Source organism: Actinia tenebrosa, unplaced genomic scaffold, assembly GCF_029948245.1.
Source record: "Actinia tenebrosa isolate PJP-AT-01 unplaced genomic scaffold, QUT_ActTen_1.0 PGA_scaffold16__25_contigs__length_10494907, whole genome shotgun sequence".
NCBI lineage: Eukaryota > Metazoa > Cnidaria > Anthozoa > Actiniaria > Actiniidae > Actinia > Actinia tenebrosa.
This window is the reverse complement of record NW_028292576.1, coordinates 1,441,569-1,459,967: the sequence shown is the minus strand read 5'-3', so window position 1 is coordinate 1,459,967 and position 18,399 is coordinate 1,441,569. Positions and strand designations below refer to the sequence as shown.

The 18,399-nt window shown below is 34.9% G+C and overlaps 2 protein-coding genes across 2 annotated transcripts in view; both read left to right on the top strand.

The window, feature by feature from the left end:
* Window positions 1-3,200, top strand: part of LOC116300740 (serine/threonine-protein kinase 33) — a 53,048-nt gene extending 49,848 nt beyond the window's left edge. The window contains exon 14 of the mRNA XM_089031316.1: window positions 1,792-3,200. Coding sequence (XP_088887442.1) covers window positions 1,792-2,019 — 228 coding nt within the window. The 3' untranslated portion in view covers window positions 2,020-3,200. The remainder of the gene's footprint in view (window positions 1-1,791) is intronic.
* A 3,179-nt stretch (window positions 3,201-6,379) lies between these two features.
* Window positions 6,380-18,174, top strand: LOC116300741 (protein NipSnap homolog 3A). Its single transcript, XM_031709663.1, has 7 exons — window positions 6,380-6,615; window positions 6,858-6,980; window positions 8,902-9,002; window positions 9,995-10,055; window positions 10,390-10,533; window positions 12,520-12,606; window positions 17,911-18,174. Exons 1-7 carry the CDS (start codon window positions 6,477-6,479, stop codon window positions 17,985-17,987), a joined length of 732 nt encoding a protein of 243 aa, XP_031565523.1. The 5' UTR covers window positions 6,380-6,476; the 3' UTR covers window positions 17,988-18,174.
* The last annotated feature ends 225 nt before the right edge of the window (window positions 18,175-18,399 follow it).

The following is an 18,399-nucleotide window of genomic DNA, read 5'->3' as shown; positions in this document are numbered from 1 at the left end:
TGACAAAAACGATTGAAGGAAAGAGATATGACAGCATTAATAAGCTTGAATGCTAGGGAATTTTAGAGTCATTGTACTACGGTCCAGCTATGTGACAAAAACGATTGAAGGAAAGAGATATGACAGCATTAATAAGCTTGAATGCTAGGGAATTTTAGAGTCATTGTACTACGGTCCAGTATGAAATAGAATGAACGCTATTTATATGATATAGAACAAGATAACAGAACTAATCATTTTCAGCTGATTTTTGCATAATTAGGAAGAACTTAGTAGGTCTTATTGTTTATCGTTTATGAGTCTTAATTGCATTGTGTTGGATACAATATATAGTCATCAAATTTTCATTAGTCCTTTGAATTCATTGACGGTAGCGTGATATCCTTGAGAGCCTAACAGGAATAACGTAGCCATTGCGTTTCTCAAAAGTAATTTTTTTTAGGTCTTGCTTGCTTGCTTGGTTGGTTGAGTTTTGGAGTTAAAAATTCAAAATCCCCGAGCTCTATAAATTGGATTGGTAAACAAAAGACTTGTCCAAACTTGTCAAACAATAAACTCATGGCGTCAATTGGTCGTCATGGCAACTTCACAATACCTACTCGTCATTTTATGGTAATAAGTAATAAAAATAATTAAATCCACCGCATATGATACACGTAATGCGTGACGTATTAGAACATAATTAAATCCTCACCCGGCTCCTCAGCCATCCTCAGCCATCCTCACCCAAAATTAGTAAATCCTCACCGAAAATCCGGTCCGTGCAGTCCCTACCCTACTACTACCTTTGCACATGAAGTATATATATCTCGGAACTTGGGCTATTTGCAACCTCGGTCCACTCGGCCGACCAATTCAATATGGCGGTCGTCGCGGAGAAGCTCCTGGTGTTGGTTGGATCACGTGGATCACAGGATAAACAAAAATACCAACGGAAACGAGCAAATTGACAAGAACGGTACTATTTCCTTTTTCAAGCATAAACGTTTACAAATAGAAGACGCAAACAAGCCGTTGAAAGGTTGAGCCGACATTTTAAAGTCGGCGATCCTGAAATAGGGCCGGCATGCGTGCAGACGAACATAGATTTACTTTTGTATGTATTTATATCAAAAGATTTAAGAAAAGATGCAGGTTCAAGTAAAATAATAAAATAAACGTCTAAAGTAGACTTTCAACAAGTGATGTTCATTTGAAGTAAGTTTTACTGATTAGTTTACTCATCGATTTAATACTTCTCAGTTAGACTCGTAGGTTGAAGAGTCATGGCAAAAAGCAAAAAGCACTCTTGATGGAAATTAAAAAAACAAAAGCCCAATTCTCTATAGGGAAGCAAGCAAAGCAATCCAAGTCGTCTTTCTTCTTCGTAAACTCTTCAACTTACTCGTGCTCAAACAGTCGATTCATTACAGGATTTGCTTCGAAACTCAGCGAAATAACAAAGCACTAAACAAAGTCGAACTTCAAAGTTAATATAAGGACGATTGCTTATCTAACAAGTTAGATTGAGCATTTAAATCGAGCGATCTTCTTCGAATAGCAAGAATATGAAAAGAGGACAGGGAAACCAATCTATAAAAAGTGCAACCTAGTATCAAAGAGTTCGTGAAAGGGCGGTTTGATTTTTTTCCTTGTGTCGTTTTTTTTCTGTGCAGATTCGTTTTTTGTTTTTGTTGTTTTTGTCGTCGTCGTCGTCGTCGTCGTCGTCGTCGTCGTCGTCGTCGTCGTCGTCGTTGTTGTTGTATGAATAAGAAAGGTAGCTTTATTATACTTCTTTTATTCTCTCTTTAGGTATCTCAAACTCGGTCAAAAAGTAATGCTATGCCTTCTCCTTCACCGAGTTCACGTGAATCCCACAGTCCTATTCGCTCAAAGGAATCATCAAAATCTACGCCAAGTACTTTTGGGGGAAGCACGGTACCTAGCTATATGCACCCAACGAAAAGTTCCCAAAGTCCTTCCACTCTGAAATCCACAGGAACTCCAAAGACTCGTAGACCAACTGACAAGAAGAGGTGACCAAGCCTTATATCTTAAGCGATATTATTTAATTTAGGCTACAAAAGACAGAAAATGAACATAAGAACAGTGATATGATAAATCCTAATATGTTTGTTGTGCTTTTAATAGAACTTTAACGATCACATCAATACCGTGCTTTAAGCTGAAAATAGGAATAACAAGTGGATGGTAATAAAGTGTCGATGTAAAAGCCATCTCTATTTTCTATCATCTTATGGAAAGGAAAATTTGTTGCTCATTCAGTGATAATTAAATCAAAAATACTGTACAACTTGCTATGCAACATTGTTGCACGATAACTTTCCATGATTTTGTTGCCTATATTAGAGTGACCACAGTAAATCCGTGAAACTTTAGTAATACTAAATAGCACAAGTTTATGCAAATTCCTTTGTTTTCTATTGTCTAATTAGCACTATTTTGTACTATTTAGTAATTAATGTTTCACGGATTAGTTGTTTGCACTCTACAACTAGTATAGTACTAAAGTCTTTGGAGATAAAAAGCTTAGTTTTTAGCACTTCTCAGACACAGTGTTATGCAATTTCATCAAGAGAAAATTAACTAAGAAAAGGAATCTCTTGTATTCATGCTTAAAACCATCATAGGCACATTTTGATGCTATTTTTAGAATCATATTTGCCATCTTTTATGTTCACCACGCGAATACTGCGAACGCTCTACGCTGTTTGCCCACTTTTAGTCGAAAAATACCGAGAAAACTTCCAGAGCTAACAGGGTAGAGCGCGTGCAGAAAATAAAAACGATGGAAATGTTATTCTAAAATTAGCATTAAATGATTCGAAAAATAGCATGAAAGGTGAGTGCTCATGATGAGGCACTGGAATTTTTTCTTTTAGTTCATTTTCTCTTGATTTCGTCCATCCATTATTTAATTGTCATTTTCATTGATATATATTTTGTAGTGCGATCACGCGTAGACATTATTATCAAGGGGATGCACACGCTTTCTAATGTTAGTAGAAGAGTATCATTCGCAGGTTTACGCAACCAGAAGTGTCGAAGGTACAAGGAATTAACTAGTGTGTAACATGGCAAGTCTGTAAACAAATTTTAAACTGGAGGAAAAACGTCAACTCTGGTGTCTAAATTGTGACTTTTCCACTTTAAAGTATGGATTTCCAGGCCACCAAATAAAAAAAAGTTAGTACACCTCAGTTTTGCAGTGGAGTCATTTTTACGGCACTATTCATCAGATCAGCTGGATATAGAGCGTTTTTACTCACGTGACAAGGCAACCATATTGGTGTGCTAAAACTGAATAGAAACCTTTTGCACAATTTTTGTATAAAACAGAGTTCATTTCCCCAGAAAATGTATTGTTTTGGGACACCAACATGGTCGCTGTGACGTCACGTGAAAACGCTCTCTTATCGTGTGCGTAGCTACGAAATGATCTTGGTAACTAATTGTTTTGATCCTATTTTGAAATACAAAGATGTCAATTTCGTTTGTCTTTGTAATTTATGATACTGAAAGGCAGAAAAGGAGATCTTGTTTTGGAAAAGCTGGGGTTTTTTGTGGTTACTCGGCTTCTAGAGAAGCGGTGGCCGCTATGTCAACTAGTGTAGTCATCGATAAGCAGGGCGGTGAAACGAGCATACATGCAACAATGTTAACGAACTTTGTAAAAAGACCAAAAAAACATACTACAAGACGAAATTAGATAATTCTCAAATGTTTTCACATAACTGTTGAAAAGAAATAAAGCAGCTCTTTGGAACGTCTAAAATCGAGTCACTAATTAATGTTGTATAGGGAAACGAAATATTAAGAGGACCAGCACTTGCAAATTACATTAATCAAGCCCTTCTCTTACGCGGCAAGTGAACTCAATCACATCTCGTGTTGTCCAGTGGCCATCTCGTTGGAGAAACGTCCTGACAAGTTCTTCATCTCAGTGTGAAGTGTCCGAAAAGCACTCTACATTCAATATCTACAAATCCACTGGCCCGGACAACATTCCTGGTTACTAAAACTATAACATCCTGAGTCAACCAATGAATTCTAAATTCTTGTTAGAGTACAAACACTAAAAGTGTGCAACACTTTGCACTATTTAGTAGGAAATAGTGCTAATTAAACAATAGAAAACAACAGAATTGGCGTAATTTAGTAGTATTTAGTAGTGTTTATGTGTATTTATTTGGAAAACTTTTTAGTCACGCAATCGCAAACTATTTCAAAAAGTACACAATTATTTGTTGTTTTTTTTGTCGTCCTGATTCCTGCGAGGCAAAATGAAAAAACTGCACAATAGTACCCAAGGGTCTTCAGGAAATTACCCAAAAGACCTTGCGGCCATCCGCTATAGGGTTCCGGCCGGTCTACAGTCCGATCAATTAGATTGTATACCAGCTGTCAATCAATGTCACTATGTTGCCAAGTGATTATGCAAGGGCGGAGCTTTCAGATCACATGACAGAAATTTATGTCTACGTCGTTGACTGCTGTAATTCAAAACAGCCGAGCTAGAAATATGAATTTTTATTATATACCAACTGTCAAAGTTCAATTTTCCTCAATTTCTATTGGTCGAGAGTTTGTCACGTGAACGTGAAGAAATTCGACTGTTTCCTGGCGACCATTCTGGGAGGGGAATATTATGTTATGGACCGGGAATAACAAAACCGGAAGTCACGTGATTCAAAAAATATAAAAACCGGAAACCAGAAAGCAACACATTTCAGCGCGCGTTTGCAAAACTCATTCACGCGTTTTCTTTCACGAAACATCAGATTAAACATGGAGTCTTCCCGCGGAGAGGCGGAAATATCCAAGTTACTAGAAGACAAGGATTCTGCATCGACAAAAAAAATCGACTAAACAAGCAAGTCAAGATTTTAGGAGAATTTTGTGAGGAAATATACCAACTTTTGACACTTTTTTTCTTTGTAAAGAAGTGCATATTTATTAAGTTGTAGGTTTGCTTTGACTGCGGCTACGCACAAGTTGTGTATTAAAAACATTAAAAATCTTATTCATTTCTCCATTTTTGTTTTGTTCTCTTTGACACTTGGTATGATAATAAAAATTTCCCTCGGTCCCAGTAAAGTACAAGTATTTTTTATAAGCAACTTTTTTATTTGCAGCAACTTTTTTTTATTTGCAGCAAGAATTTTTTATTTGCTTCAAATTGTTTAATATTAGTCGCAACTATTTTTTATTTGCAGCAAATTATATAAAAATGCAGCAACTTTATGGTTTGCTACATGTCCCCTGTGGGTCACCGTACATTCTGCATCTGACACTTACACTACGAAGGGACTGTGCAATAATTATCGGGAGGGGGGGCTCTAAAATTCTCCAAATTGGGTTTAAATTGAAGCTAACCCCCCTGTGCTAAACGTAAAATAACTTCTCTCCCCTCCCCTTTTTGAAACGAAATAACTACCAACCCCCCCCCCCCCCCCCCCATACATCATGATACATCGCGACAATGCAAATATTGTGAGATGCAAAAATGAGGCCATTGAAATACTACAAAAGTGTGAACAAATAAAAACAAAGGTAAGTGATCATGATGCGCAGCTTGTTTTCTAAAAGAAGTCGAAAACTCCAAGCTGTATTGAGCTGTCATCAATCATCATCAATTCAACTATTCAACTCAGTAACACTGCACTTCATTGCTACTGGTATTGAAAGAAACATTAGAGATTTGTTGGATAACATGGATAAAGCTATGGAAAAGTACTATGCTGCCGAAACAGAATTCATCAGTTTCACAGAAGAAAAAACTGAGAAAATAAGAAAAAAGCTGATAAACGCAAATCCTCGGCGACAGAACATACTTTAGGAAGAAAAGGGCATGTGATATATTAAATTCTTTAGGAGGATTCCTTTAGCAAAATGAATACAGCCCTGAGATATATGGCATCCCACAACTTGATAATATTGATCTCAAACTGACAAATCCTGCCTGAGGGATCTTCTTTCTTCGAAATGTTTTATTGGGGAAGCTAAGGAGCTTGTTCAGAACTTCTGTTTTTATCCTTGACATAGCACTAAATATCATCAACATAAAGATAGACGAATTATTACAAAGTAAAACAAAAAAGACATGACATAGTCAGTTGTCTTATACTTACATAACTTTACCACAGTATAGTAAAGAAAGTTGTATGACTTGTACTGTTTTTAGTTACTGTTTTTTGTACTGTTCTTATTACAAAGGATACTCAGTTTATACATCATATTTCAACACATATAATGGTTTTGAGGCTGCACCTGTGACATGTTGTGTCCTTTATACAGTCCCTAAATCGAAAAATTGAGCCTTGCCGCCCTAAGCTCTTATAACTCAGCGGTTTGCGCGCGTGCACATCGTGGGCTCAAATCGAACGTTGAAGTAGGCAGTAAATCAAAACAAGCCAAGCAGCATTTGTTTTTAGCTTTGAAATTGTATCACTTTTCTTTAAGTTGATTTATTAAATATGGCAATAATGTTGAGAAACTGTCTACAGCCATATCAGATATTTCGAGGTTTACGTGCTTTTTCATGCAGCTCTCAGCATACCAATTCGGACAAGCTCTACGAAATGCGATCTTATGTTATAAAGCCCAAACATTTCAGTAAGTATAGTTGTCTGTTTGTTTGTTTGATGATCTTTTGTGTTTATTGACGAATCATTTATTGAGAAATGCTTGCTATTATGGTTTGGGGATCCTATATAACATAATATATATAATATGCCAATTTTGCACTCACCAATGCATGCATGGTCTCTAAATAAAATAAAATAAGTGATTTCTTGCTTTGATCCAATAGCTGGTAATCGGATGTGAAATATTATTCTCTTGTTTTGTCTTTACAGTTGATTGTATGAGGCTAACATATGAATGTATTGGATTAAGGACCAACCATTCTAAACTATGTGGCTTTTGGGCAGTAGAACTTGGGGGAACTTTGAGTCAAACTATTCATATCTGGGAATATGGTATACTATTAAACTAGCATGAACATATATTTTAACATTATGAATACAAATGTAAATAGCTTAAGGTATCAGGGTACCCCTAGCGACCATTGTGCATTCAACTCTTAATAGCACAAAACCTTTTAATCGAAACCTCAACAAAGTATACATTTTCTGAAAGCTGAATAAATGTAGAAACTATTCCTTTTTCCCTTTTTGTAAAATACATTTATCCTTTTAAGTTAGAGCAAATTATTCAAATTTTCACTGTGGCATCTTCGCGCAGTTCGATGACAGCTGGTAATGATCGGAAACCAATGCTTATTACATTTCCGAGATCACAAGACATCACTTGTCAAAAGTGTCTCCAATTTTTGATTAGTTGCCCCGTTGCTTTTTTATATGCTCTTAAAGTTATGACGCTGCTATATCACCGGTATGCAAGCCAAAATCCACGATAACTTTGGAAATAAACAAAATATCAAAAATCGGAGACACACTTTTGAAGAACAACTATCCAAGATGACTTCCTTAAAATTTCAGTTAAATCGGTCAAATTCCCTTTGACATCGGGCTCAAAATGTATGGGTAACTGAACGCAAAATCACTTCCAAGAAAAACGCAAAAATGTTTCTGACTGAGCAGAAGTGCCTTTGTTTGCACAATCCGTATTTTTTTATTACTCGCTATTAAAAATCACTATCGAAATTTTTTTTGGGAAAATCGAAGAGTATTATATATTTAATCGCAAAATGTAAAAATGTAAAAATCTATACTTTTAAGCAATTTTGGGGTACCCTGATACCTTAAATTAGCTATTCAGCTAGAATATCTTTGATATTTTGAATTAGCTATAAAATGATTAGTAAAATATTGTTAGCACTACATTTGCACTGTGCCCCTATATTATTTGTTTATTGTTTACATCGTTTGCCTATATCGTTCTCGAAGCAATGGTGGAGCAAAATTCCTGCAAATTTGAATTCACTTTGCCAAAGTCCTCAAATTCCCAAAGTTTCCTTCCTTTCATTCAACAGCAAGTTTAGAGATTTTTTTGGTGACAATAATATTACTTTTCTGTCATCCAACTGTTAGGCATCACAACTTTTGAAAGCTATGTTCTTTTGTGAAAAGCTTTAAGTGACTAATAGATGTATCATGATGATCATAAATTTTCTAGCAGCTCGGTCTGAGGGACAAAACAAAAGAATTCCAATCTTCTGAGAATTGGAACCTATTGTTTTGTCCCCCAGATTGAGCTGCATTCCAAAGTGCTGCAAGGGGTCTTTATTAACAAGACTAATGGAACTGGATTGATTTCCAAACGCCACCTACAAAACTGCCTGGTAGAGAAAATAGCTCAATTGCATTGCATTGCTTATGGTGCACAGTGCATTGTAGTTGACTGGGATTATTTAAATAGCTTAGAGAGTATATGTGATAGATTGATTGCTGTCCTTTATCAGTGAACAGGGAGTGGTTGCTGACACTATCCAGGCACATATGCAACAAACTTTGCAAAAAAAAGACAACAGATTTTTTCTTCCTGATATAATTATAATAAATTCATTAAATCAACTTTTTCCATTCTCCAATCAGTAATAATTAAGCTTTTAGATATAGGAAGTGTGAAAACACCCAAGAAGTTTGAGAAGCACTTGCCTATGGCTCATGCTTCTCTTGACTCTCCTTTCTTGCTTATGTCACTTCCTGCAGCATGCTTTATTACTGAATTATATGGAGCATTGAAAAAGCTGTTTTATTTGAAAAAAATGGTAAAAATTAATATGGTAATGTGTTGTGTCATGTCTTGTCATGTTATGTTGTATAATAAAAATTGTATTGTACAGTATTGTACATATTGAATTGTATCGTAACATCACATATATGTAGTTGTAAACATGTTTTGCAGCTTGATTTTGGATTTTTCCTGCATTAATAGATAGCTATTCACAAAGGACAGAAGTAAGAAAAGCACTCAGTCAAGATAAAAAATGGCAAAATGAATTTGTTGTACATTTCATGCCAATGGTATTAAAACAGGTAACTATATATAATGCTTGATTACTGTCATGGGTAGAGGGACATGCATGTCTATTTTAGCCATAGAAGTTACATGTTATACAATTACCTTAAAGACACATTATGAGAGCCACCTGTACATTATCAATGTGGAAATGGTGTACCCTGTCCCATAAAGGTGTTGTTATTATTAATAACAATGGAAAGTTTCTAAGGTTATATTTTACTTAGAATTTGGGGTTAAAAAATGAAGTAGAGAAACTTTTTTGTGAGCTGTTTCAAAAAAAACATCTTTAACGATGAACTTTGAGTGAATCAACCAATGATGTAACGGTAAATAGTATAACCTATGGCTAATTAGTTTTATTTTGTTTTGGACTTCATCATCATAATGTATCATCATGATGTCTCATCATCATATATGTATATCATTATGATGTATCATCATCATGTATCATCAAAATGTATCATCATCATGTATCATCATAATGTATCATCAAAATGTATCATCATCATGTATCACCATCATGTATCATCAACATGCATTATCATCATGTATCATCATCATGTATCATCTTCATGTATCATCAACATGCATCATCATCATGTATCATCTCCATGTATCATCAAAAAGTATCATCAGCATGCATCATCATGTATCATCATTATGTATCATCAACTATTACAATATTAATCAAAAAGAAAACATCATCAAAACAGTGCATCGATCACTATAAAATATGGGAGTTGTCAGCTTTAAATATGTTAAAATATGTTAAGATCAGCACTTGCAAACGTATTGACAGCAGTAGCAACATCAACAATGACAATAGTTTCCACAGTAGAAGTAGCAGTAACACAACAACAACAGGATCAGAAGCTGCAATACCAGCAAGGAATACAAGACCTTTAACTGCAGCAGCAGCAACTACAGTAGCAGGATTAACAGCAGCAACAATGACTGCAGCAGCATCAATATTAGCAGGATTAGCAGGAATTTCTTTTTTTTTCAGGAAAATGTGATAATGAAAGCAGCACCTTGGTATGAGATGCAGAAATACCTGTCAACAGGAGGTAATATATTAAACTTACTTGCATTTATATTTGAATCTGTATAATTTGATTTATTTAATTTCAATGGATTGAATTAATGTTACCATTTTACACCAAGGTTAATTTTTTCCTCATTTAGATTAGGGTTGTCGCTGAGAGACTGTACTGTGGATTTCGTACTGACTGTTAATTTGCTGGCATATAATAATACCTTATGCAATCCAGCTATCTATTTTTTACACAATACAATAAATAGAAACCCATTAAATACCAGAAGTGCATAAGGAGTATTTCAGTTTGGTCCCCAAAAATTCTGCCTATTTAAGATTAAATACACTGTATGTTCTTTACTAAGGAGTCTATGAGCTTGTTTCATGTACTTTCTTGCCTGGGAAAAGAGAGCAATTGGAACACAGATGGATGCAGGGAATTAAAGCTCATTCAAAGTATTCTGCTCCTGTTGGAATATGGTTTAATGAAATTGGTCCAACAAATCAAGGTAGTTATAAATAATAATTATAAGTAATGCAGCATTACCTGAGGGTGATTAGTGATTAAATGTCCCCAAAAGCCAAGGGAGCTTGCTCAGGTTTTGTTGAAATCCTTACGCCGTAGGCAGACATTTAATCGCTATAATCAGCCAAAAGATCATGCTATTTGTTTGTAATATTATGATTACCATAGACTGAAAGTAAACCAAAATATAGTCGACTTTAATAAATTATTGGTTAGCCAAGAGAGGAATGAATACACCAATATCCCAGCTATGCTTGAGTGTCTACCCAAACAATGGGTAGTTTTCCTAGTTGAATAAACAATGTCAGTCCAACAAACTCAATTTTATAAGATTTAAAGAGTATTGATTTCAATGTACTCTAGGGAATCATGAGTATGCAATTTCTTGGTTACCTGTATACAATGAGCTATTATTTAAAAATGCTGATAACTTAATTAATACGTCACAAATTGTTAGAAAGAATTTTGATGTGATGAAGGCATGTTCAATTACTTCTCAATGGGTTCCACAAGTGGTAGGGTCTTTAACGGATCCAGTGTAGTAGAGTCGAGTCATTGGGCCCAGTAAAAGATTTCTACTGGGTCAATGTGAGGGGCGGCCCACCAGTGCCTCACAAATGGTGAGGATAAGGGACATTTAGAATTATCATGTCCACCTAAACAATTAGTCTAATCGACCCTCATGTTTAAATTCATGAGGGATATTTAGACTAAACGTCCCTCCTCACTATTTGTCCTGAGGGATGTTAGCGATTAAACGTCCTTCTGGCCCTCTGGAGAAACTATGGATCCTGAAGTAATCATAAAGGTAAAGGTAAAGTACCTATATTTAACTGTCGGTAGTTGAAATTCAACTGTTATCAATGGGGAATACACATTTTCAGAAAATTTCTAAACAATTATATCAATTATATTGAACATATCTGTACAATAAAAAGGAATAATTTCTGAACATCTCATATCGTAATATATATATATATATATATACAACATTCAACTTTCAGAAATTTCTTAACATCTCTTGATATATGGTCATATATATATTACGATAAGAGATGTTCAGAAATTTCTGAAAGTTGAATGTTGTATATTATAGATATATATATTACGATATGAGATGTTAAGAAAAAAAGTGATGACAAGGTACATATAAAATAAATCAGAAATTTTCTGAACTTCTAAATGCCCCTATCAATGGAAGCCAAGGGTGCTCACTTTACCCCCTCTCTCCATCAGTGCTCTGTTTTAAGAGTATTTAATGCTGAAGCTACACAGATTAGAGAGAAGTCGAAACCGACGTGGAGATCCTAAGGATCGAACCTCGAGCTCTGAAGGTCGCGCACTAAACAGCTGAGCTACGCCTGCTCCTAATCATGATTATACCACATAAATTATATAATTCTAAATTTTTTTAAATCTTTCGATCAGTGGCTTTTCTATGATAAGGAGCATGTACATAAGATATCATTGGAAAAAAATGCCCATACATTTGGAATATTTGCTCTTTTCGGTCTTTTTCCTCTATTTCCAAAGCAAAAGGTTGTTCTTAAAAGTAAAGTTATATAGCACAAGTAAACTGCGTGACACAACATCCTAAATGACCCCGTAAATCTTCTATTATTCGCGAACTACTGTAGTTAGCATGTTTTCGAGGCTACGAAACCTAAGAAATCATAAGAGGCGAATGTATAGGCCAACAGATAGTATGAGCTTATAAAATCAGCAAAAATAGAATCCAAGCTAAACCATATAATTTAGTCCGTAAATAGTTGAATTAACTGAATCCACTTCTGTTTGTTGCCTAAATAGTCATTATTTTGATAAAAGATCCAAAAACTGTGTTTTTGAGACATAATTTGTATGGGCTCACATGAGGGGGCGTGAGCTTGAAATCGTAATTCACCAAATGTTAACAGATTTTTTCTGATGTTCTCAAAAGACTAATACAAGTCCTAATTTTTACTTTTAGTTCACACCTTAATGTCATACAAAAATGGAGATGAGCGTGAAAAAGTTATCAAAGCTGCATCTGAAGATGAGGAATGGGCTGAAACAGGTCAGTGAGCTAGAATCTATCTAGTATAGCTAGAATCTATCATGCCATCCCAGTAAATCACAGGTTCAATTACTAGTCTCTATGTCTTAAATGAGCAGAGTTGCTTTTTTCTTCACACTTTTCCAGTTTCATTCCCTCCACAAAAGTTAACTTTTAAAATTCCAAGTGGAATTCAGTGGACAAAGAACTTCTCTGTAAAGTGCCACGCTAAATCCAATTTAATTATTTATTTACTTAATATATAGAGGATATTTCGTATCTCCAAGCGCCCATGTAATGTTCTGTTTATTATATAATTATCAATGAAGTATATTTTGACTTTTTCAGGCAATTCTTTCCGTGTATTTTTGAATAGCCATATTTTCACCACAGGGAACCCGGCTATATTTTTTTTGCTTCTTTCAGAAAAGTAACTTTGCTCTTTGTGGGTTTTCTGAGTTGTGATCGGTTTCCCATTACATAAGCTGTGATCAGGTCGGTGCTGTAAACTGATAGCCGATTAAATCAATAACCGTTGATGTTTTATTTCTTATTGGTCGCCTGTGGTGTGTAACACACTTTTTAGTTGATTTGAATTTAATCGGGTTCCCTGTGTTTTCACACGTGAAAATAACATGTTATTTTCACGTGTGAAGATATCAATTTTTCGAAATAGAGAAAAATAGATATTTCATTGGTAATTATATAATAATATATTTTATACTTCAGGCCAATTTTGAACTTACTGATCACTTAATCCTATATATCGCCTTTAAAACAAGAAGTTGTGTCAAAATGAACACCAAAAAGGAATTTAGAGCACCTCAATATTTAGTAAGTTTTACCTCAAAAAACGTTGGCATATATATAAAAATCATTAGCATATACCAACTTGTGTACTTCCTAAGAACGCGCGCGCTCATTGGTTAATTGGAGGTGAATAGTGTACGTTATTCACCTCTGAATCTCGGAATATTGAGTCGGCAACTCAAAATCGCATCTGCCGGCAATCGTTTTGCTACAATTTCCGATGAGGAAATTGAAAAAATGAAAATGCCATTCCTATCAGTACTAAAAAGGCAACGAAGTATGGCCTAAAAAATTTGCTAAACGTTTTGCTAAAAGTTTTGTGTGAATTTGTCACATAGGAATTGTTCATAGGAAGGCTGTTCCATAATGTGGGGGCAGCAGCATAAACAGAACGAGCCCCTAATGTAGAAAGCATACGCCCCTTGGGACGGTCTAAAAATAACGAATTTTTCGATCTGAGAGAATAAACAGATCAGGACTTAATAGACGCTAAGTTACTAATGTAGCTAGGCGAGATATTATATATAGCCTTAAAAGTAGTAATTAAAATTTTAATATATATATTTAGGCACTGCCTAAAAGCGGAGCTCCCGATACGGAAGTCACAGGGAGAACAATTTGAATGAAACTGAGTAAGGTAAAAATAAGATCGGAGGGAAAATCTTCAATTTTTTTTTATTCGAGATGATGATAATTTCTCCCACAATAAAAACCATGCAGTGAAATCGAATCTAAATGCAGTACATTGTTGTTTTTTTGTTGTTGTTTTTTCTTCTTGTTGTTGTTGTTGTTTTTGTTGGTTTTTTGTTTTTTTGTTTTTTTGTTGTTGTTGTTGTTTTTTTCGCGCACGAGTATACTCTCCCACTTAGGAATTTTGTACACGACTCACCACCACCCTCAGCGGCTAGTTTTGTTATTTTCTTCGACAAAATTTTCCAAGGCCGACAGTTTTAGGCTTTGAATCTCTTTTACTTTAAGAAAAACGAAAGATAACTACAGATAATCCAATACAATATCAAGTTTAGTGAAATTTACCTCGGATGTCTTTCATTGAAATCGAAAATCTGGAGATTTAGGACGTAAAATTAACCTAATTAACCTAAAATCTTAGATTTAATTCGTATTTAATCACTTGTTTTGAACTAAGTTGTTCATTCCGTCGTGGTAGATAAATTGTATTTTGACTATTTTCCTTAGTTTGGGCAGTTCAAGAAGATCAGATACATTAAAATAGATGCTTTTTGACAAGTTTTTAGGTTATTTCAAAAAAGAAAAAGAAAAGAAATACAGTTTTGGAAAATATAATTTAGAAAAATTAGTTTACATTATCAATAAGTAATTTGCATAAAACTTCAAAACAGTTCATATACCGCGTCACACGCATCATAGCGTATTTTTTGGAGACGATTTTACTTCAAAGTAGTTTAAAATGGAAAATAAGAACATATTTAGTATGTTAACACCGGATATAGTAAAATTCAAGCAAGTAATAATGGTTAATAGTTATCGTTTATTTCGGTACTTAATTTGCATATTTCATAAGACATTTTGGTAAAAACACGAATCAAACGCCCTTTGGCGAACTCGTGGATACTTGTTGCACTTTTCGAATATTTAGATTGGTCTTCCTGTGCCCTCCTTATGCTTGTTGATATTTTGAATGCTCAATTTATCTAGTAAGATGAGTAATCGTCCTTATTATTTTCCTTTTAGCATCTAGTTCTTCGCTAGTTTGTTGAGTTTGGAATTGAAAATTGTCTGAACTTCAATTAATACGAAAGACGACTTCGACTACGACTTCGCGATAGAGTCAACTGAGTCAAGTATAGAGTATAATTGGAAGATCTATTTGAAAACGCTTTCTCTGTTTTCAATTTCAAAGGCGGGCTGTGTGTTTTATTCTAGGAATCATTCGACCTACGAGCTCAAAACTGAATATACAAGATAATCGACCGTTTATGATACAATCGGGACGATCAACATAAAGCGTTGCATTATGCGTGTTGATTTACATTACTGTTTATCTTGACCTTCAGGGGTCACGGCTCCTACTTCAAATGAAACTATTTATTTACACTGTGAACTAAGCAAATATTTTATAGAAATACATTTAGAAATGCTATTATTTCGTCTTCATCCAAGTCGGTAAATTAATGATTATTTATTGGAACGAATTCTCGTTTAGACCTTCGCACATTTCAACATACAATCTGAGCATTGCTTCGGCTGTTTGTAATCTTGTAATGCGTGGCGATCAATCTACTTTTTATTCAGAACGGCTTATTTAAATGACAAAACTGGCCGAACTTCCTTCAAAACTCCATTGGAATTGTTCTTTTTTTCGTCTTTTACTATTTTTCTACGATCTACGTACATCTACATTGATTACTTTCTTAAGAAGTCACTTAGTAAATACAACTGTTGATCAGTAATATTAAAACTTCGCTCGATCGAGTTTGTGAGATTTTATTCCTGAATACCGCCGTGACTTTGAGCTGTCTCTATGGAGAATAAAGTCCTCCAGAGCTTGAAATCAGACTCTCTTCTTGAGTTCTAATTAAAATAGCTTTTTTCGATAACCGGATCGATCTACGAGTCTTCTGAAAAATCACGTTGTACCTAATAAGCGTGTTTGTTTACTTTTTAAAATACATTAGAAAAAAAGGTCTAAGTCATTGAAATTTTATTTCAGGTGTAAATCGTATAATTTTACTTCAACTTTCATCTTTCCTTGATTCTTTTAATATGAATAATTCGAAGATAAAACTATGTGCGAGTGTGCGCATGCACAGTGGGCCCCCACGGCGTCTACAAGTGCTAGAAACTGATCCCACATGGAACATGACATTTCGTTTCCTCATATAAAATAACAAAGTAATCTATATGGTATTAGAATAAGAGCTTTGTGCTTGCTAGTGTCGTGTAACGTTCGTAATCAAATGACGTAAGACGATCGCTAAACGTTTAATTATCGATCTGCTAACATCTTAGTGAGCGAGTGAGTGAGCGAGTGACACATTTGCATATTCAGACCCCTCACAATAACTCTTTTATACGCTTCGCGTATCCACGAGTTAAAAAGTCCGAGGTTGCTGTGAAGAAGATACATAAAAAGCGCAAAATGTTTTTATGGATCCACTTTTATCAACCTTTGATCAATAGATTGAAGTAAAAAACTTATGTAACCCGTTCTGGACTTGGGAGAAAAAAGCTTTTTAGTGAGGGGTGGTTTGTGTTGATTTCCAAAAGCCGTCAAATGGGTATGAATACTTATTTTTCTCCTTTTTCCCCTTTTGGTTAACATTCAAAATTTTGCTTATTTTTGACACTAGAATGAATGTAAAAGTCAGGAAAAATAATAGTTTGTTCCAGCGTTTTATATTTTGCGAGCAGTGACGACTTAAATATGTTCAATTTTCAATTGATAATAAATGCAAATTTAGTAATAACGGTGGTCCAGGATTTATGCGCTGTAAAAAAATCATTTTGATGAATTTCGAGAACATAAAGTCATTTTCATTACTTACTAGTAATTACCTTTCTATGGTAAAAGTTTGAGGGAAAACTATTTTCTGACCCGAAATGCAGTGGGCCGGTTTTACAGAGACTGCCTCTTAATTTTTAGTTTCGAAGAAATAGAGAGGCTTTTTCTTCAGCAATAGGAATTTGGAAAATGCTTCAACCTCTTTTTTTTTTTTGCGCGACATTCGGGGGAAAAAATCAGGGAATCTGATTGGACGATGAATGTCACGTGCACCGTGTCGCACACCACCTGGGCGTAACCAGAGCTACACATGCTAAGAGGAGCTAAGAGGTTTACTTGCGAATTCAAATCATACCATTCTCAACTTGTGCGTGATGGTAGCATTACTGAAATCTTATATCGATATTTTTAATAACTAATTGATCGTTCTTTATCTTGTTTTCATACGATAAGAAACTAGTAATTAGAAAACTGATGTCTAGCTTAGTCTGTGTAAAAACATTAATTTTCTCTCTCATAACAGCTGTCCCAAAAAGGACTAAAGAGGCTAACAAATTTGCACTAACTTAGTTCAGAGGTAAAAAAGGACTTAAAACTATTAAATAAGCTCAAACAAACTTTTTAGATTCCCAAAATCGGAGTTCGCCTGTTGTTATTGAAATCCTCGTTTGTTACTTCAATTAAAATTTTTCCTAATTTTAAATATGTCTTTTATCTTCTTTTTTTAGTTTTTTTAAAAGAATCACCTGTGTATTTATACTAAAACAATTATTTGTCTCAGCCTCAGTGAATATCGGGGAATGTTTACCGAGACGCGAGTCAAATAATCTGAGAGTTGCCTATAAGCTGAAAGTTTGCTATAATCCATAAGTGCTTTGACTTTTCAATTCTGGTGTTCATTCTGACACAACTTTTTGTTTTCATGGTGGGGTCACATGACCTGTTAGTGCAAAAGACCTATATTCTTAAAACATCTCTGCATTCTCACCTAGTTTATTAAGGCTTTATTTAATTTTCCCTAATTTGTTTAGTGCGTGACTGTAACTCATTCCTTACTGCAAGTGAAACAAAGATTCTCATACCTACTCAATTTTCTCCATGGAAGTAGACAACTGCTATGTAACTGGTATACCATAATGACCTGCAGGCCCAAAAACGTCGATGGCTAGGCTACTCTGATGTCCTTCAAGATATAAGTACTTCTTTTGTATAGACCCTATGCAAAAAGGCATAGAAAAGGAGTATGGCTTTCCTTTCTCCAATAAATGAAATAAAATGTTTACGTCTTGTAAAAATGCTGACTACTTTTGATAAAAAAGCCCCAGGGGGCTCTCTGATTGCAAAAAGGTTGGGATGCTTGTTGTATCTTTTAGTTGTTCTGAGGTAGGTAGGTGAGTGGGTAGGTAGGTAGGTAGGTAGGTAGGTAGGTAGGTAGGTAGGTAGGTATAGGTAGGTAGGTAGGTATGGTAGGTATGGTAGGTATGGCAGGTATAGTAGGTATGGTAGGTAGGTAGGTGGTA

Bases quoted from the DNA above. Each gene is read 5' to 3' on its own strand.
- LOC116300741 (XM_031709663.1), top strand. From the start codon at position 6,477: ATGGCAATAATGTTGAGAAACTGTCTACAGCCATATCAGATATTTCGA. The intron at 10,056-10,389 runs GTAATATATTAA...TTCTTTACTAAG, and splicing joins GAAATACCTGTCAACAGGAG to GAGTCTATGAGCTTGTTTCA. The intron at 12,607-17,910 runs GTCAGTGAGCTA...TAATTTGTTTAG, and splicing joins TGAGGAATGGGCTGAAACAG to TGCGTGACTGTAACTCATTC.